The 21,224-nt window shown below is 43.2% G+C and overlaps 1 protein-coding gene across 5 annotated transcripts in view; it reads right to left on the bottom strand.

Annotated features, from left to right (window-relative positions):
* Nucleotides 1-21,224, bottom strand: part of ANK2 (ankyrin 2) — a 180,308-nt gene that overhangs the window by 12,139 nt on the left and 146,945 nt on the right. For 4 of the 5 annotated variants that reach the window (XM_033513410.1, XM_033513408.1, XM_033513407.1 and 1 more), the window contains 11 exons: nt 20,524-20,678; nt 19,537-19,748; nt 18,531-18,735; nt 17,765-17,861; nt 15,345-15,573; nt 13,989-14,114; nt 13,064-13,186; nt 12,257-12,286; nt 10,266-10,287; nt 573-647; nt 51-182 (listed from right to left, as the gene is read on the bottom strand). In XM_033513410.1, coding sequence (XP_033369301.1) covers nt 51-182; nt 573-647; nt 10,266-10,287; nt 12,257-12,286; nt 13,064-13,186; nt 13,989-14,114; nt 15,345-15,573; nt 17,765-17,861; nt 18,531-18,735; nt 19,537-19,748; nt 20,524-20,678 — 1,406 coding nt within the window. Of the gene's footprint in view, nt 1-50; nt 183-572; nt 648-2,036; nt 7,761-10,265; nt 10,288-12,256; nt 12,287-13,063; nt 13,187-13,988; nt 14,115-15,344; nt 15,574-17,764; nt 17,862-18,530; nt 18,736-19,536; nt 19,749-20,523; nt 20,679-21,224 lie in introns of all 5 variants that reach the window. The other variant, XM_033513406.1, reaches the window with a different exon arrangement.

Below are 21,224 nucleotides of genomic sequence, written 5' to 3' on the forward strand. Positions count from 1 at the left end.
ACCTCAGCTAGTAGATTGGAGACAGTTACACACAACAACTGGAGACAAACCTGTTGCATGTTTCCCATCTCTTTCAAGCCAATATTTGAGGAGTGCGTGGCTCTGGTCTTGAAGAGAATTGGGATTTTCGATTCGGATCTGGTGAATTTGCTCCTCTGTGAAGTCCAGCTCTCTTGCTAGCTCTGAAAAAGAAATCCACCTCTGTAAAGAGGTTTGCTGCTGCTACTACTACTACCACTCCTTGGTCTAATTTCATTCAAAGAAAAGTAAATGTCTGTGAAATATCATTTAACCCCAAAACCTGAAAAAACATTGCATCTCGTTCCACGCCACTTTCACTTGTCTCTACTACCCTTTGCTGCCTCAAGTCTGTTAAATCCACGATATTTAAATGGCTGTTTAGAACAGGCTCCTTGTTAACACATTAAGGACTCTCAGTATCCCAAAGACAATAAGCTTCTGAAATATTTTTATGAAACATCTTGAGATAATCAGAAAATCATCCAAAATGAACACGATGGGATTGTGGGCCAATCCCCTCCTTGCTCTGGCGCAGACAACGTGCACTTTACCTGTCCAGCTGAATCCAAGATGATCCGCAATGTGGGCCAGTCTTTCCTCTGTCCTTTCCTGATCATCCTGTTGATCTGAAGGTCAAAGAGAGCTACAAGTTGCCTTTTGCAAGTTAAAAACCATTTCCATAGGAGAGAGAGCCCAAGAAGGGAAAGCCCTAGTCTTTTCATAACTGCTGTGTCTAAACATGGACAAGCTGTGTAATTCAAGTGAGGCCTGTAAATGCCTAAGTCCAAAATGAAACCAAAAAGCTTGGTTTTTCAAAAAGCACAGGACTATCTAGTTTTGCTATCTGAAAAACAGGCATTCATGTGAAAATAAAATCTAAGACTGAAGCACCTACTGTGTCTACTTTGGCCAGGCTTTTTTACTCTAAAACTTCATTTTAATGTTCAGTTGAAGACTGGCTAAGTCAAGAGCCATAGTTTTCCATGCCTCCTTAGTAAATGCCAGGGTTGAAGAATTCATTGAGACCAGTGCTTCTGATCACGTTCTTTCTGTTGTAGGGCAAGTTTTGTTCAAACAGTCCATACATCACTTCAGATTATGGTCTGCACGTGAGATACTGCTAATTTCAGCGTCTTTGACCCTTTGGACGGGGAGTGAGACAAAATACTGACAACGAAGGCAAGGAAAAATCAGATAGTCATTCGTCAGTCCTCATTCACTTCACTAATGGTGAGGCTGGCAGCTCCTCCCATCCCCAGAGCTAATTTGAGGATGGTGGAATTTGAGTTTTGATTTTCCCTGAATGCACACGTGGATTGCGACACCTCCAAATCGGGAAATTGCTTAGGGTTCGTGATATGCACGTGTCATTCCGGCTCCTGATTTCCATTAGGGCTACTCAGTACTAGCACACAAATAGGCTAAAACCAAGGAAAACCAAGCACCAGAAAATGTGTACTAAAGTTACTGGTGACTTAGAGTTTCCTTCAGACACAGACTGTCAGAAAAAAGGAACGTAAAAAGCTTCCTTCTTCATAACTCCTGCAGATCTCTTTTGTGTACCAACTCAAAAGTATAAATTTGCCCATCTCGCTTTCAATTGACGCCCCGAGCATTTTATTATTAGTAGCAGTTAATAGCTAGTAATAGGGCCAGGGAAAGTCAAAAGCCAAAACGTGCATGACCTAAGCAATCAGTTTAATGACAAAACCATACATATCTCTAGAAGTGTTTTTGCTTCTTAAGGTAACACTTCCCATAAGCATTTATGGTTTGCAATCTTGAGATCGTTTCACAGACAAGAACACAGACACAAAACAAAAAAACCCAAACACGGCTCACAAGGGGAAAAAAAAAAAAAAGCACAACTAACCACCAAAAGCTGAAAAGAAAGTGCCACACGCATTACACCTGTACACAAACGCACACGCACGCACACACCAAAGAAAACAAAAAACAAAAGAGTTTAATTCATGACATGCGTCGCACAGGGAATCCCAGTCGTTGGCAAATACCTTCAGCACGGTCATGGGCATTTTCGTCAGGGATACGTTCAATCTGAGTCTCTACAGACTCATCCCAAATGGGTCTGATGTCAAAGATGTCTTCAGGAACTGACTGCTGAGTCTCACTGGATGGCACATTTTCAATAACTGAAACTTCTAGGGCGCTACTGCTTTCATCATCTGAAACTAATTCTTGTTCTCTCTCTGACTGCGTGAGTCTTTCCACTAATTTAGAAGCTTCGTCACTAATTTCTTCAAAAAACTCTATGGAGTTTTTATAAAGATCAAAAAAATGGTCCTTACTTTCTTTTGTGGGACTAAAAGCACCGCGGGAGCCTGTAGCGCTTCTGCTTTTAACTGGCAACCGTGAAGAAAATACCTTCGATCTTGCTGTTGTTGCCTCATCTGAGTCTAGCTCAAACTTCATCTCGCTCTCCCTCTCCCTGGCCTCTGCCTCTGCCTCAGCATAACTCCTAGCTTTGATGGAACGTTTGGTCTTTGGGTCCACGGGGCTACTGGCGTCGGATTCTGATTTACTGCGGCTGTCTGGCTTTGCAGGGACCGCGCTCGTCACGTCGAGCGCTTTGGGTGACTCTGGCTTGCGGACGGACGTGTCCGCGTACGAGTGCTGTGGTTCGGCTTTTTGGAAAGCGGTTTTCACGGGAATTTTAGACTTTGGTTTCGCTGGGTCATCTTTCCCTTCACACTGCGAACTGTCCAGGAAGTCGTCTGGGGAAAGGCTCTCGTTTTCCGCCTGTTGTGAGGATTGCGATGTGGCAGCAGCTGTTCTTACAGGGATTTTGGATTTGCTTTCACAAGAAGGCACACTCTCCATTAGAGCAGTGGGGATTTCAATCACAGATCTCTGTTCCTCTGGGGAAGAGTCTGGGGACTCAGCACCCTGTTCAGAACTAACCAATCGAGTGACTTTGGAAAAATCTAATTCATCTTCTGCCGCACACTGCTCGGGAGAGATGGGGCAAGGCACCTGACTGCTATCGACCGTGTCGGTCTCCGTTCTGGAGAGGGGCTCAGCTTCAGAGGCAGCGGTTTCTTTCTTTGGTGATTTTGAAGAAGCTGAAATACCCATTTTAATTGGAATTCTGGATTTAAGATCTGCTTTCGCTGTGCCTGCACTGGCACCTTCACCCGTCATTTCTTCAGATCTATCACTAGACTCGGGTGATGGGGGTGAATATTTCAACGTGTCTTGTTCTTGTACATCTGGCTCCTCTGACTCTGAAGGTGCAAATGGGTCCGGCAAGTCCTTCAGCTTTGGAGATTCCGCCTCTGCTGCTTCTTTCACTTCTTCACATAAAGAAACTTCTTCCTGAGGCTCCTGCCCCACCTGGAAGAACTGAAAGCTTTCATCTGGGTAGTTCCTTTTGGTCATGTCAATGGCTCCACTTCTAGTCATCTCAAACAACTTGCCTTCCTGAAAAAGAAAAGGATTTTGTTCACTGAGTGGCGTCCCTTCTTCGGTGGGTGTCCGGGCTGGTGTCGTGTCAGGGGTTGTGCCTTGGGATCGCCTGTCTACCATCAACCCAAATATCTTTTGTTCCTCTTCTTTCACCCGAGCTTCAAAAGCTTCATCGTCTTCACGTATTTCACTCCACATGTCAGAATCCACATCGGTTCTAGTGATGACAACCTGACCCATCAATTTCTGTGTTTCATCTCTTATATCCTCAAGGACAGATTCAGATAATTTTGTTGAATCTGAGGTCGGAGACCCTTGTGACATTGTCTGAAATCCATCCTCTGGTTTGGGCGCTATTTCCATGTACACCTCCTCTGAAGAACAACATTCACTGCCCGTGTCTCTGCTAAGTAAAGCTTCACCAGTCTCATCTTTCCCTTCTGCAACAGAACAGGTTTCCCTAGATAGCAGACTTCTACCAGATCCTACCTCACTTTCAGAGTCAATGAAGAAATGTCCAGAAGACACATTTTCATAAGGGCTCACTATATATGGAGCGCTACCGTCAGCAACATCTGCTGCACAGCTGTCAAGTTCCACTGTGTCAGCGCTTAGGGATGAATACTCTGGTAAGGGCTCCTCAGCACGACCAGCCCTGTGAGATGTCTCACAACCTGGATCTGCTTTCCCCAAATCCCTTGCTGAAGCAGAATGGTCAGTGGGGTCACCTTCGGCCAGTTTGCCATCGTGTGGAACAAAGTACTCGGTGGTACCGTGTCCACGAGAAAGACCATCTGCCTCCTCTGACACAGCTCCCGCAGAAATGAGATCGCTGCGTGGTGACGGGGCTGTGGCTTTGACATCCTCTGCAGCAGCATCGCACCGCCCCATCGTTAGTGAAGATTCGCCGTGAACCTGTGTTTGACAACAGTCACCGGGAGAGTGACAGGGAGCACACCCAGATCGCGTGACCGGGGCGTCGGGACTGACCGTCTCACAGTCACCTCTACCATCACAACATGTTGATTCTGTGCCTTCTGATGATGCACAACCATCGGAAGGACAAGGGCCCGTGGAAGGCTTACAGCTGCGCTCAAGGACAAGCGGCTCCTCTTTGTCACCTTCACCTCGTGCTTTAACCTCACCTATCCCGACAGAGCATGGCTGGGAATCAATGGGATGGAAACCTGCTTCGTCAGGGCTAGAGCTGGAGTCAATACTAGATGGTAAAGGTGAGGGTGGCTGCACTCGGATCACAGGCTCCATTAAGAGGCCTGAGTCAGCTTCTTTTTTGAGCCGAGTCAATTCAGGCTCGCTTTCGGAAGAGGAAGAACTCTTTCTAGACTCAGCAGCAGGTGCCACCACCGTGGGTATGTCCTTTTCTACTGCAACAGCCGGCTCTGATGTTTCAGCCTCACGTGAGGCTTCTGAATTGGCAACCACAGAAGATTCATCTTGCTTACAACTCTTTTTATAATCTCTTTTCTGCTTTGCTTCTTGTTCCAATTCATCGAACATTTTGATTTTGGTCACCATTTTAAACATCTCTTCTTCAGGGGTGAATCTCTTCTTTGGTTCACTTTCCGAATCGTCCTCCGGTTCTTCGTTGACTTCAGGGATGGTGGCTGACTTGGGTATGTCTGCCATTTTAGGTGTGATTTCATAGCTAATTTCTTCCGAACTAGGAGTTTCGGGGGAAACGGGGCTTTTCCCTGAGCTCTCCATGAGGGATGTTTGCTCTAGACTGTCGTCATCGGCACTTCCCTCAGGGTCACGGAGAATCCTGGAACGCACCGATGCCAGCTCTGGGCAGGCTTCTGCTTTGCTAAGAACAGACGGAAGAGGACCCTGCCCCAAAATACAAGCTTTCACTGTTGGTTCTATGGGGCTGCTTTCAAGGGAATCACGGCAGGGGGACTCTTTCATAGGGCTGGGCTCCAAAGAGTCAGGTGTTTTGTGTGATGAGTTATCTTCTAGCACTGGGCTTGCTTCCAGGGAGTCTTTATGACTTATAGTCAAAGAGTCATCTGCAACTGGGCTAAAGGCTTCACTATCATGGCTAGCAAGTGAAAGTTCCAATTTCTGGGGACTTCTAACTGTAAGACGGCGTTCACAGGCTACGTCTTTTTCTTTCTCTAAAGCAGTGTCATGTGTTTCAGAAGACTTAGTGAAATGTGCAGTGGTTCTGGATTCTTTATCCCTGCTAATATCTTTCATAATGGAAGCTGAGCTACTTTCTTTAAGTTTATCAGCCTCTTCTTCAGAGGCTGGAGGTACATGCTCTTCTGATACACGGTCAGAACGAGACTCACTAGTCTCGGTAACAGCATCTAGCTGCCTCTCAGTAATACCTTTTTCATCTTCCTTTGAGGAGAGTTCCTTCGTAGAACGTGTTTCTGCTGTTGTGTGTGCTTGAGCCGCTCCTTTAGCATCTTCCATTTGCCCATCAGTTTTCTTTGGTGATAATGAAAGACTTTCTGGGCTCGTTTCAGGAGTCTCTGCCAGACCCTCATGCTTGTAACTTTCCTCCGAGCTGATCTGAGGGGTTCCGTCAAGGAGGCTGCCTGGAGAGTCAGCCACACCTTCGTGTTTAAGGCTCTCTGAGCTCCCCTCAAGAGCAGCACTTTGCAGAGAAAGAGCAGGAAGGAATCCGTCTTTCCCATACTCTGTGGGAAAAGCAGCACCAAAAGGACTGGTCAGTACTTGCTCCAAGTTAAGCTCTCCCTCCTCAGTCACTGAGAGGTGTCGGAACTGTTGGTATTTGTCATTATCCTCCAGTTCTTCTTTAATGACATCAGAGAAGTCTGTTGAGGTTTTCCTGTCAGGGCTGATCTGGAAGTCAGGTTCTCCCTGATCGTCAGGAGTCCTGCCCTTCCCAGCTGCCGTGTCTTTGGCACTTTCAGCAACTATTACCGGAGGGAGAGGTTCAATTGGCTTTTTGCTGCTCTGTTCTTTCACTTGGTCTTTGCCACCGGCTTTCTTGGCAGTTTCGACGGTGGAAGTTTGCGTTTTACCTTTCTTTGATTGTGGCTCTTTCTCTGCTTTTGACACCGTGCTCGGTTTGTCCTTCTGTTTGTCTGTCTTGAGGTTTGACACTCGCCTCGTTTCACTCTGGGAAGGAATCGTTTTCTTGCGCGGAGTTTCCTTCTCAGGAGCCTGTTGCTTCTGTTTGACAGATTTGTGCTCAAAGAGTCCGGAAATATTCTTGGACGGGTCTTGCCCTGACTGGAAGGCTTTCATCAGTTCCCGAACGGACATGGTCTCTTCGAGTCTCTCCGTCTTGGATGAAGGCGAGACGGGCGGCTGGGCTTTGTGTGCTACCGGCTTCTTGACCTGTGCTGGTTTTTTAGGCGCCTTTTCGGCAGGCCCTTCTTTTGCCTGAACTCTGACGGGCAGTTTTGACCGTACTTTTTGCTCGTCTTCCACTCGTTTCTGAAGAGCTTTCACTTTATCTTTTATCGAGCCAATGGGAGTTTCCTCGATTACAGGGGACACGGCTTTAGGCTCCGGAGCACCTGTCACCTTTAGGCCAGCCTCCCCAGCCGGCGCCTCGTCTGCAGTGAGCTTGGGCAGCCTCAGTTTCTCTCCGCTGCTGTTCACCTTGCTTTCCTTTGGCTTTGGCTTTTCTTTTAGTTTTGTCCTAAGGGGCTTTTTAACTTCTAAGGCTGCCTTCTGTTGCTCCTGTGAGCTTGGTTTCCCAGTTTTTGGAGATTCTTTTCCTTTTTTTTCAGAATCCCTGCTTACTACTGCAGCTTTGACTTTCTCTTCTACTACCTCCTCCTGTAAGGCCTGTGGCTGTTTCTCATGAAGAGAAACGCGTGTTTTTAAATCCTTTCCTTTCGTGTCCGGCTCCCCCTTTTTTGTTGTCCCTTTGCCTACCCTGACTTCTAGGCGGCTCGGCTCTGTGACTTCTGATGGAGCATTTCTCCTGGCCTCTTCAATTTCTTCATCACTGACAATGATCCATTCTTCTTCTAAGGGTTCTTGTCTGGAAAGGGACTTCTGCAAAACATGTTCTTCCCTGGTGTAGGATCCACCTCTCAGAATTTCATTTACTTTTTCTAAGTCCTCTTTCACTCTTTCAACTATTTCAAAAGGTTCTCCTGGCTCTTCTTCAGCGGACTTTTCAAGATCTTTCACTTTAATGGAGCCTGATTTATCAGAAGGGTCAGTTGTCAGGATGGCAGTCATTTTGATCAGATCTTGTTTCATCTCAGAAACTTCAGACAACAGGTCTGGACTGGCTAGTACAGGGACTTCATTAACCAGATGGCTTTTCAGGACAGATGTTTCTGTAGATTCTGTCTCGTCATCTTTGATGCGAATGAAAAACATTGAAAGTAAAATGGAAATCAAAAATAGAGATTGGAAAATGCAATCAGGACTGAAAATGACAGTCTTTGGCTGTAGTGGTAGGAAGGTCAACAAAATGGGCCGGGAATGGTGGATCCACAAGATCTGAGGGTACAAGAGCAAAGCAAAGCTAACGGGGGGGTGGGGAAAAAAAAACCAACTGAAAAGGAAAATGGCAGGAAATAACTTGCTTCACTTTATCGCTAGAGCACAACCACACATACAGTATCAAAGCTGGAACAAACCAAATCAGGACACCACTAAAAAAAAACCCAAAACAACAACAACAACAAAATTTCAAATCAAAACCAGAAGAAACACAGTGAAGTTACACAAAGAGAGGCATCTCAAGATTGTTCAGATGTTACAGATCAATGTTCAAATAAAAAGAAAAACAAGAAAAAAGGGGGAAAGCATTAGAACTGATTGAAAGTCAATTTCCTCTAAGAGAAAGCCAGTGTTAGCAAACTGTCAGAATAACATCGGGTTAACAGTTTTGTTTTTCTTAATGACCAAAATAAAAAGTGAAAAGTAATTCTGCAGTAATCTAAAATATGATCAAATACGCAGAGATCTGAATCAGCTGCAAACCGGCATTTCATCTAAGGGGATTTCACACCTACACAATGAAACAAACAGGCTTTTGTTTTAAGAGGCATGGTCCTTTCCTTGGAACATCCTCATTGACAACTAATGAACTGACTGAGGAAAGAGAAGACAGAGAAGAAAAGGAGAGATAATAAGAAAAAACTGTGAATCAACTTAGAAGTGATTTCAGAGTTTTAAAAATGTAATGTATGGCAACCCAAAGTCACAGACAGTCACACTAGACACATACGTACAATTCATGTAAGGCAAGTTATTTCCATGCAAAGCAAAGGTGTTGCAAATGCTGCTGGGTATGTAGCTTTGGTTAAAAACAAGAGCTCTAAAAATTATTCATATAAATTAAAGGTACATGAAAACACTGTAAAACATACTGTGGTGAAATATTTGTCTGATCTGGCAATCAATATACAGGACGGTGGCTGCAGATAATTCCCATTATGCCATAACTGCCTGCCGGTAATATTTCATTTCAGCAAGGACTAGCAGAAAATGGATATTGAACAGAACAAAACACTGGAGAACTGAAGCAAGTTACAAACAGAACACAAAGCTTAGGAATCACAGATGGACATTTTTCCTTTAAAGGTAGCACGTCACGTGGAACCGCACATTTCGGCACCCCAGTGAAAGTCCAAGAACTAATGCAAGTATGGAGACCTTAAGCAACACTTAACTTATTTGTAAAAAAAGATCCATTTTGCAACGCTGTTCTCCTGGGTGTAAGGAATGCTAAATATTTGTGCTGTACATTAATTAGAGCCAGATTGCTGCAGGGTATTGTGGTGCTGAAAATGTGCTCTTTTGGTGCTGCTGCTTTACAATGAACGAACTGTCTGGTGCACGCTGGAATGCCAGCCAGTAATTTTGTAAATTTGTAATATGTACTTTCATAAATATCAAATGTATGACTTTCACTGGCCAATAACTGGGTTAGTCAGCCAGAAGCAAAACAACTCCAGTGGGAAATAAATTGGAAGTGCTATCCAGACAGTGTGTGGCTGGAGCAGGAACACTCTCTAGGGTTCTCTGGGGCACTCAGCAGTGAGAAAGCGGCAGGAGGACAAAACAAGACGTTGCACTTTAACTGCAGACAAGGCGAGACGTTGCACTCCAAACTGGAAACACAACAGATGTCATTCTTTTCCTGAACAGATCCAAGAAAAGGCTGCATTTGGAAGCAGCTCTCATTAGGGACACTTCCATGTGTTCAGAGATTAGTTTGATTTGCCTCTCCCGTAAAGGAGACGTTTGCGAACCCCTTGCCCGCAGTCTCTCATGGTCACGGCCTGATTGTGCATTTACAGGGGGTGTTTGTGCTGTGCCAAGCCCTCAGGTCAGATTTCCAGCCATATTTCACCACAGTAAAGGGTGGGGCAAGGGAGGGAGGGTTAAACAGCCTGATTCCTTTGGACAGTATCACTTTTTGGCATGGTTGTATTCCATGAGATTAATGAAATATATTGGAGTCCTCATTAGGTTTTCATTAAAAGTGATACTGTCATCTGTCTCAAATATGAGGCAAGAATGTGTGTCAACAAATGGAGAAAACAAAAGAAATGGAGGGATGAGCATTCATACAAGCAAAATAGCAATAGCAGGTTCACTAGGGATGTCAAAGGAAAGTAAAGGCTTAGATGAACGGTTTTTAACTGTATTACTTGTTAATTTACATGTTAAAGTGTATTGAATTGGATAGCTGCTGAGATATTAAATTGGTTTTTATTACATTTTTTAACTATTGATGTTATTAGCAATAGCAGTTAAAACTTAGCTCTCTTTCATGCTTATCTTTACTCTTAACCATCTCTCATACAAATTGCATTATAACAGTCTCAAGAAAAAGAAGAAAATCTTACTTTTTTCTGAAGTCATATCAACCTGGAAGAGGAAAAAGCAGGAGATTTAAAAGTTCAAATATAACTGCTACACAGAAGCCATGGGTGAAGTGTTAGTTGTATGGAGACACATGAACTTTAATGGAAACAAGAGTTCATTTAAAATAACAGTAAAAGCATGGCTTAATTTATTTAGGGTCTCCAGTATCAGAAAAATGCTTACTTCACTATAGTTATGATAAAAAGTAGATTCAAAATGTTGCAGTGTATTTTCTTTAAATGCCCTTTAGCAAGTCTGGAGGACCTAAACTTTTGCATTACCAGGTGTTTGGTTGCATTGCTCTCAATTTATTTCTTCCTCTCTAACACAGAATAGTCCAGTATGGTTATGTGAAGGCATGTGGTCCATCTGGAAGGCAACCAGGAGGTTTCATCCATTGTGTTTCCTCAGACACGTTCACTCTGAGAGCATCAATCACATTTTTGCCTCTGTGCTCAGTGATGGTGAAATGCAGGTGCAACAATGAAGGCAGAACTGCCCAAGGCATGACCAAGGGCTGGATGCCACTAATAGCTATTGACACCTTTAAATGGAGGCTGTGGTGACCCTCACAGGCACCCTTTTTGATTTTTCAGAGTTATTTGGGTACAGATCAAAGAAAGCCATACAATTTTACTGTTATTCAAAAGAAAACACAGTCCTTGTCAAAAACAAATTAAACAAAACACCATCTCAGACCACGAAAATTCAAGAAGCTAATTTTTGAGGTTGTTTTGTAATTTCAGTTTATTTCAGTTCTGCGAGCATTTGTCCACACCAGCACATGCTGCTTAAATTTGGCTGTGGAAAAATATGCAAAGTTGCAAGTAGCATTAAAGTCCTAATTGCCTATACAAACTTGTGGTAGGGGTAGGACAACTGTGAAGAACACAAATCAGCTGTGCAGTACTGCTGGTACAAGATATTGTGTATGGTAAAGCCCCCAAGGTTTTAGTGAGTGCTGAAAAGGTTTAAATAGCTCAAACTCTTATTTATAAAGATAAATGCAATATGCACTCTCAGTCAAGATGTAGGAAATCCGTGCCTTTCCACGAGCTGACGCTGAACAGAAGGAAATCCCTGGCCACATGTGCATGTTTGTACATGCCTGGCAATCCTTCAGGTTCACATAATTACACCTCACAGTCTGCAGTGTGTGCAACAGATGCGTAATAGCCCGAATTCCTCTGATGCACACATGGCCCTGCATGGTAACCCTGCATCCCTAGGATGTTCTAGCTTCCCTCACTTGCAGTTCTTCCACATCAGTCCAGATTTATGTCAGCATAGGAATTAATACTACTGACATAAAAATTCATGAAGTCAATAAAAAATATTTTAAAATGCTTATAGCTATCATTTGAGCTTGTCTTTTTGTGCTTTAGTTTCCCATAGAAAAACAGAGGTCATATTTACCATAGCAGTGGTAAGTATTTTTGTAATGATAATAGGAAACCACATGGCAAGCCACAGACCTGCTGAATCTGTCGTGCAGGGCATGGAAAAGATGTGCATCATCTTTAGGGAGCTGGCTATTCTCACAGTGTTTCCAACAGCTGAACATCATCAAAATGTGAGGACGCTTCTCTACTGTTACTCCTTTGTGTAGAGGTCAGACCTGAAGTAACATAAGTGCCAGACCAGGGCTGGGAGCTCTGGGGGGAGCTGATACAATTTAGTTTATGCTAAAGGTGAAAATTCTAAACTTTTTACTTGTTAACTTCTGGGTTAACACTGGTTCTGTACTGGATGTCAGTCACCCAGCCCAGTAACCTGTAACATCCAGTCTATGGAGAAGTCTGGTCACTTTAACATGGGGGAAGTTCAACTCTGTCTGTTCCCAAAGTGAGTCTGTGCAAGGCCCTCGGTGCTGTGCTTGTAGCACTGAGCTAAGGATGAGTTCTGAGTTGTGTCTGTTAATTGTGTTTGAGTAACGTGTGCAGGCAAGAGCACGCTGATTTAGCAACATTACCTCTTCTGGTTCTGGATCTGAATCTGATTCCTTTTGGTCCCAAAGTGCCATGCAAAAAGAGAATGGGGAAACAGAGCAGGCAAAAGGCAATTTTTAGACGAGAGTAGGAAAAAGTTAACTTCCCACAACATTTAACAGAAAAGAAGAAAACGCAGCACATTTCTGCAGTTGATTTCTTACATCCAAAAGCAGCAAAACTAAACACAAAAGGCTACAGAACTGAGCAAAATACAAACAGAAAAGTTAGACATCCAGTGATCCTTATTTATACAAAACCTTTAAATATATAGGTGCTTTTTCACCCATAAATTAGCATATATAAAGACTTAAAATATTCAAGAACTATTACCATTTAAAGTCACAAAATGATGAGATACTCTGTTTTAAAATCATACTAAAATGCTATAATAAAGATTAACTATATTCTAAAAAAAAGCTGAGAAGAAAATGATCACAATTTTGGGCAAATACATCCCTAAAAAGGCACACAGCTTCTCATCTGACCAGGAAAGAAAAATAACTTGTGTTTTCAGAGAATAAATGTAAACTGACACTTTCTAAGGAATGAAATGTTTAGTATCTGAGGACACTCCCCTTCATCTCTTCTGTGTCCTCATGAAATACCTGATGATGTCTTCAAACACTGGCATTAAGAGTACCAAACCCAAGACACTGAAACCCCTTGCATGGAATTTTTATCTCTTTCAAGCCCCTGCCCACAAAGCTTTAATCCTGTTTTGCCCTCCCCCTCATTTCTTGTTTGTATGATAACACTGATGCCTGCAGCTGGGTATCATTTCACAGTACCTTTGTGTAAATGGGTAAAGTGATGTTTAAATTACATATGGCTTGATGAACGAGGCCTCTGGTAGATTTTGGCTCCTTCATGAATGATAATCGTCCGCAGGGCTCTTGAGTGCTATCTCGGACCTGGCACAGTAAAAATACACACATTTAGCCTGCTGCTCTGCTGTGTGAGCTACTTGTGTCTCTCAAAACTAGTCAGCAGGAGGGACCAGATGGGGAGAAAAAGTCCATGTAGGCAAAAATAATGTGTTTTCACTTCTCCCCCCCCGCTGTTTGTAAATGTATGCACAGATGTATTTGTGCATTCAATATATGCTGAATGTTGTTGGTGGAAAATTCAGCAGGGGGGAATATCTGCAAAGCCAAAGGAAGGCAGTGGCACAGATGAAGCTGTAAATTAAAACAAGCTTACCAAATATTGCTGGTAAGGAGGGAGAAAGTTTAAAGTTTGTCTAGCAGCACACAGCAAGTATAACACGATGGAGTGGGTTGATTTTCTCCACTCACTGGAAGTTTCCATTCATAAATCATTTCTCTAGGGCTGTTATTTATAGAACAGTAATAGTTTCCTCCTTTGTAGTCAGAATGTCAGGGTAGAAGGAAAAGTTTGTGGAAGAGGTTTCCAGTGCTCTCTAGTCTGCCTCTCAGAAGAGGTGGTGATGGTGGCTTGGTGACAGCAGCACTTCTGACCACAGCGGGTTAATGCATTACTTAATTTGAGAGGAATGAAGGGTTTTCACTTTGGCTTTCATTTTACAAATTTTCCTACTCATAAAAAAAAAGCTTTTTAAATGGAATAGTACAGGGATAAAATTAGGTTGCTGTTTGGAGCTGACATAAATTAAGTCGTTTGGTTTTCCTTTGTTCACAAAACATATGGTAAAGAGATAACTTGAAATATCCAAAAAGGAGCCATCAACATTACCTTCACAAACAGAGGAAGTCTGTTCTCTTTGAAGGCAAAGAAACTGAATATATGGTGCTGCCCACTCTTTGTGAGTGGCACCAAATTGCCAAAGCAGTCAACGTAGATGGGTTTTCCTTCCAATACCTGTTGGAAAGGAAAAAAAAGCAAACCATCAATTTATTATTGTGAGGTGATTAGGATTGCTTCTTAAGGATAATTCTACAACAGTTCAAAATCAGTTTCTGGAATTGTTAAGACTTGTCCTAAAAATTTACAGGATTTGTTAAGTTCAGTGACCTAAAATGTTTGGAAACATTTCAGATTATTAAATTCCAAAGAGAATAGACTGTTAATTTAGTAACAATAGTGCAGTACTTTAAATGACAGCAGTATATGACTTAGTGTCATAAATCTGGGCAAACTTTTACATCTAGATTTTAATTTGGATTTTTGATTGACTCCAATTTTAGCACACTTTGCTAACCTGCCCTCACCACCACAGTCAAAGAAACATTTTCTTCAGCCGTCAGAATTCAGAGTGTGTGCCTACTGAGGCCATTTATTTCAGATGGATCTGTAGAGGCCTCAGGTAAATATCCCTGTGAAATCTCTCTATAATACAGCTTGTATCTTCAGATGGCTGCTGTTATGGCCCCTCCACATGTCTGAGTATCAGATCAGCAGTTTGGGAGATGTTTCATCCAAAGTGCCAATCTGTTCATGGTTCATGCTCACTTTGCAGAAATTCAGCCTTGTCATTCAGTTTGATAAGCCCATATTTTATCTTGCACAAGAGATGCCTGTCAGAGCTTCAGGAGCAGCGAGGACAAATCTTTTAGAGGTGGGATTCTCATGGAAAAGAGACTGAACTAAGCAGAACGTGCCACATAAGTTAAAGCACCTTCAATTTGTCATCCTTTCTGAGGAAGCTGACAGAGCCAGAAAAACTGCATTTAGCAGGCAGTTTGGTGAATTCTGCATAGGAAAGCTTTTGTCTGCTCAGTGACAAATTTCATGCAATTTTATTTTTTTAAAGCAGAATATTAATCAAACCTGCTACCTTAACTTCCTGGTATGTGAATGTGCTGACCCCTGTCAGTTGCCTTTTTGGTTAGTGATGTGCATTTATGGGGTTACTGGAAGACAGGATTTAGCCATCATTTTTAGCCCCAACCCTCTCCCTTTAGCCCTATGGACTGAGTTTGTCAGTGCCCCTCTGGGAACAGGGTTTCCTCACGACTTTCTCCTTACACATGACTCAAGTCCAAGTTTCCATCTTATTGTAGCTGCTGATACTGTGTCGTGACATCAGCTGTTGAGAGATTATTTTTCAGACATTAAAAAGCAGAGATAACTGAAAGTCTCTTACAGTACCTCTACATCCCTGCTTCTGGCAACTTCAGCAAAGTTTTCTTGTTGTTCTAGAGTTTTATCCACCTTGTCATCCGTCATGCAGAAACATCTTAACCGTGCTTCAATGGGATCATGGGATTTGGCAAACACCACAAATTTGGCCATGTAGGGGACACAGATAATTTCTCTGTACACTTGGGAAGCAAAAGTAACAGATTCTTGTGTCTGACGACAGTCTATCAACCAAAATCTGTAAAAGAAAATGAAGAGTTGTGCCAACGGCAGAGAAGGATTTAAGAAAGGAAATTCTATTTTTCCCCATCCTGGCAGCATTAGCTGGTAACCACAGCAATGGGAGATAACAAGGCAGAATGAGTAGAAAAAGAATTGTCACTCTTGGTTTTTGTCTCCCACCCAACTTAAAGGAAGTAGCAGTCAATTCCTTACATACAACAGCAAAACCTGAGGTCTTTAGGTGAACGTGAATGACTTTGTTCACTGTGCAAAGCTGCATGCAAAATCAGAAATTATTCCTATGTGAACTTAGTCACCAGGCACTTTCCTAAGAGTAACACATCCTGCCTTCTTTCCCAGCTACCACTTGAGTTTCTCTGTGGAGTTGAAGCCATTTCTTTTCAATAAAATCTACTGTGTGGGTGGAAAGCTGGAGTTTCCCAGCCAGCAGATGAAGGCGGAAGTCAGGAAAGGTCAGAGGCAGCTCAAAAGCTGCTCGGATCTATAGGGGTGTTACTCCTCATGGTGGCTTACACTGTAACCCCAAAGCACACCTCTGGAGTGTGACTGCTCTGCACTTGCACAAATGCAGCAGAATAACAGCAAATTCCACGCTGTGCTCATCTTTAGAACGTTTAACAAACGCACTGCTCAAAGCCCCTCGATGGCTGCTGACATTCGCAAGAGGGAAAGCCATGTGTGCGACAGAAAGGCTCTGCACGCTCATCCTCTCCTTTTCCTGCGTGGGAGAATTATGCTGTGCTGGACTCCAACTGGAGAGGCCACATCCTCTGAGAAACCACCAGATGCCTCAGTGATTTGCTGTCAAACACCAGTGGCTAAAAAGCCCCGACAGATATTAAGTCTTTTAAAAGCTGCAGCTCAGGAAATGGAAAACAAACAGTGTGCCTCCAAGTCTGCAGTGTAATTCACATGGCAAATGTGTCTCTTTCCCAAGCTCATTTTGGACAGAATTAGTTTTATGAATGGTAAAATTGTTGCCCATCATTAATGCTTAACTAGACATAAGAAAATTACTGTAAGTAGCAAAGAGTCAGAAATTACATGAAAAATCCAGTTTTTTTAACTGTACATCATGTTTGTGGCAAAGTAGATAGCTGAACATTCATTGACATTAAAAAGAAGAGGCAGAACCCATTAAAATCTCTAGATGGGACCCTGCCTCAATCACAGAATATTAATAATAGTAACCAATTTTCATGCCATCATTAGGATTAAGAAAGATCCACCAAAAATATGGGCTGCAGCACCATAAAGTGTCTCCCTCATTCTGGCTATCATGTGTGACTACACAGTCCCCTGCTGCTGGGGACTTGAAAATTTTAGGGAATTGGACCTCTCCAACTCTGCATCTTGTTTCCACTCCTGCCTCCAGCTCTGCAGCAGCAGCACTGAGCAGAACGCACTGCAAGGTCCCCCTCTCGTGGCCACAGCTGCTACAGGGGAATGTTCAGCGGCACCAAACAGAAACGTGCATCAGCAGAGCAGCCAGCTGAATGGGAAAACAGCCCCGTTCTGAACTGAGAAAGGATCAAATAAATAATGCTTTCTTTCACCTAATGTTAAACTGGAGGTTGGACTGCAAGAGCTGACCTCGTTTTAACACTGAATACGCTATTTCAATAAATAACAAACTGAATTAGCTGCAATAACTGCCCCAGACATTGAATGTTTGCACTGAATTTCATGGGCAAGTTATCCATGATTTTTTAAGTGTTTGCTAGAGGACACAGCCTAGATGGAATATTTCCAGATCACGGATTACATCTCCTGTTACAGAGGAGGAGATTTTTGGGCCTTTCTGTGATATACATCATGGACACAAACTAAAATACATTCATACGTTCATATCTGTTATTCCTTTTTTTAAAATGAAAATCTGTTTTCAATAAGAGAGCAGTTAAATCTCATCACAAGAACAGATGTACAGAAGAGACGCTTCTAGACCCCAGTCTGGCACACCTACAGGCCCTTTTCTGCCTGACTTCTCAGTTTTGGATATGCCAGAAGTAATATCTCCTACAAGATGTCTAGTGTGGTACCCAAATAAGGGATTTCTGTTTCCATATAAATTTTCATAATAATCAATATTTCTGTTCGTTCTACTCTCCAAACTAAAATAGTTTAACAGAAATATTTGTATTTGAGAGTACTCCTGTATAAGTCCTGTTTGGTTGTGTAGGTACCTGGCAGACACGTTCGTCGTGAAGGAAACACATTCATTAACAAATGTCAGCGGTGTTGTCCCAGTGATGTCTTCCCATTGGGCAGGGGTGGTTCCTCCTGAAATTGCAGAGGGTTAAAAGTAAAATGAAAACCAAGTCTGCGACTTTTTTGCTTCAAAGAAATTCTTCATGGTTTTTAATTGCCATGAAACAATAATCCCAGATATGCCTTCTCCTTGGGTCCACTAATGCTAACAGGACCAGATGGGCTTACCCTGAAAAACCCAAATGCACAAATGATTTTCAAGTGATGAGCCCTGTGGTACAGGATTTAATTAATTCATTAAATTAAATTAAATTAAATACTTTCAGCTCGTTTGTGTCTCTTAAGGGAGACTGAAGGAGATGTTAATCACTTGGGAGCCATGGCAAGTTAAGTGTTTAACTCCAGTATTTTCCTCCTAAGCATCCTGAAACTTTAAATCTGTACTACTGCTACTCTGCCAAATAGAGCTATGTTGGTTCTCAAGAAACAAACTGCAAGGAAAATGCAAAAAACCCCACCAAACCCAAAGTATGTGATTAGACACATCTCTTGTTAGTTCACACAACAAATGTTATTTCTGGTATAAATCAATTGTTTGGAAAGTAGCTTCTTTTCTCAGCTTCTTGCCCCAGTCAGATTTCCACCCAGCTTCCCCTGGGTGCCATCAGCTCAGCATTTCCAGCCCCTGGGGACTTGCCAGTTTCAGGATGCACATGGAGAGCTCCAGGCCTGGCATCCTACCTGTTATGCTGCATAGTAACCTTAGAGTGGGCGTGTCGCCTCCATAGCCGTTCATGAGCCCATCGCTGGAGGCCTTGGGCACGGGAATCGTCATCGTGATGGGCTTATGGAATTTCCTTCTCCTGGGCTCCAACGTGACTATGGGGCTGAAGGTAGCCTTGTTGCCCAAAATCTTCTTTGTAAGTTCGGTGTGCATAGGCTGAGCCTTTCCAAAGCAAGAGGAAATAACAGAGCAGTTACTTGAAAACAGTTTAATGATGTGTAAAGAACTGGGTCTGTATATTGCCTGCAAATCTCTTAACTTTTCAAATGGCACAATTTCCCATGAAAATCTGCAGACAGAAGAACTGACTGCCAGTGAGAAGGGGAGACCTCACTTTTTCAACTTTGCCATGCCTGCCTCTTCTTCCTATCCCCTTTCTTGCTGCCTATCAGATTTATTCAGCATCAATTTAAATTCACTTAACCAGAAGCTAATGATGACCTGGTCACTTTTTCCCCCGAGAACAAAGTCTGGCTGTTTTGCAGTGCTATTCAGCAAATCCCAGGAGATTTCAACAAGCTCAGTCTCCTGGACAAGGTAAATCACGGATGCATGCAGCAGGAGGACAGGATGAGACCAGAGAAGACTTCCCTCTCTGCAGGAAGTGAATTGTCACACTGAAAATCCGTACGTTTAGTAATAGTAGCAGGGTTGATTATTGCAGCACTTTGTACTTCTCTGATGCCTTTCATAAGAAGTATTTAGGAAATTCTATGACTCATATCCGCATCATCACCAACATTTCTTCCCAAAGTTATAGAGACAGTTAATAGAACTAAATGGAAAACCCAAAACTTTACCACTTGCTTTAAGTTTTGAATGGATTTTTTTCTTTGATTGCTTTCTTCTAGGAGCGTTGTGGCCAACATACAACACGACAAGCTGGATACGCTGGTTCTCCGTTCCAAAATGGAGATTTGTCACCAATAACAAAAGCAAACCTCTGTGAATGCTTCGCTGTACCTGGAGGCCAACGCGAATTCTCTTGGTGAGTGCCCCTTCTGGGAAGACTGCCTGCACCTGTGGGACCACGGTGCTGCTCAGCACCCCTCCCTCGGGCCCGATGAGGTTGCTGTCCTGTTTGATCCGGGACACCACCGCGAAGTACTGAGGGAAATCCCGGGTGATGATGCGACAGATCCGCTTCTTCTCAAGCTCCTCTGGAGTGTCAAGTACTGAGGGCAGAAGAGGGGATGGTCAGAAGAGCAGAGTTTCACAGAAACACTACAGCCACCTTCAAAATGCACTCAAGCTTTCCACAGTGTTGCACAAGTTACACGAAGTACTTTGTCTAGAAATAACGGGAAAAGGAAACACACGCCTGTGTTCAGCTGAACCAGGGCACTCAAGACAGAACAGACAGACAGATTGAGCCGTGAATTGAAGGCAGCAAACAGAACAAACTGACAACACCTCCAAGATCAGCAGCCAAACAAGCCAAGGGATTGGTTCCAGCCCCTTCTACCTCACCTATTTACAGTGTCCTACGAAACAAAATTTCAAAACAGTATCAAAACATGAGTTTGGCTTTAACGCTGTGAGTTGTCTTGTTTACTTTGGGATTTGTGAGGGTTTTTTTTGAAAAAAACCACAAATTAATAACAACTTCTGCAGCTCCTAGACAGCCCGAGGCCGTTCTGTTCTCTCAGAAAGCAAGAGTACCCATGACTGACATTTCCTCCCACACACGGAGCTGCTCTGAAAGGATCAGTATGGTAATTGCCTTGTTTTGGAAAGATGTTTGCTATGGAAGCTTTTTGTTTAACACCAGGAGAAGGAACAGGAGAAAACACATGTCTGGAATCTACTGTCAGCTTCACCAAGGGGAGACATCCTGTCCCACGGCTTCAGCAGCCCATGCAAAGCAAGCGAGCGCCATGGTAAGAGCCGCTACCCTCAGGGTACAGAAGGAACAGGGGAGCAGGACAAGAAACCAAGTGCCACGGATACCTTCATCCATCCCATTGAGGATTTCGTTCAGTTCATCCTCAGTGTATTCACAGAAATGCTCCTTCCAGCTGTCCCCGTTCTCGCTGCGCAGGATCACCAGCTCTCTCTCCTTCCCGCGCAGGGCGGCAAAATGGGGAATCTCCACAATCACGGGCCTGGCACAGCAACACAGCGCATTAAATGCACACGGGAGAGAGGAAGAAACAGGATTAACAGCAACTCTATTCAGTCTGCTACAAAGTGACCTGGAATTCTACCTATTTGGCTGGAATGCTTTGGCATTGTCCTAAACTAGCAGGCCACTAACACAGACTAGATTGTTACAGGGACCCAGTAAGTGCTGAAGGACAGATGAAAAAGTGCATTCACCTTTTTCCACAGTGTGAATGAGATTTGGTAAGATAACAGTGCTTATCTGGAAATTTGGTGATTGTTTTTGCAAATCCATCAAAAAGTCATGCTCGTTTTAGTTGTCACTACTGTCTGGGTTAACCTGTGCAACTTCATTTCAAAGAGAATCTACTGTAACGTATAGGAATAGAGGGACAAATTCTGATCTCACTTATACTAGTGCAAATCAGAATAATTTCATTGCAATCCGGAGGCGAGTGTGTCCCGTGCCAATTTAACTTTGTAACTCTAGACATTCCAATGAATTTATTCCTGATTTACACCCTGGGGGAGATACAGGAAGTCTGAGG

The sequence above is a fragment of the Parus major genome, chromosome 4 (assembly GCF_001522545.3).
Source record: "Parus major isolate Abel chromosome 4, Parus_major1.1, whole genome shotgun sequence".
In the NCBI taxonomy this organism is placed as follows: Eukaryota; Metazoa; Chordata; class Aves; order Passeriformes; family Paridae; genus Parus; species Parus major.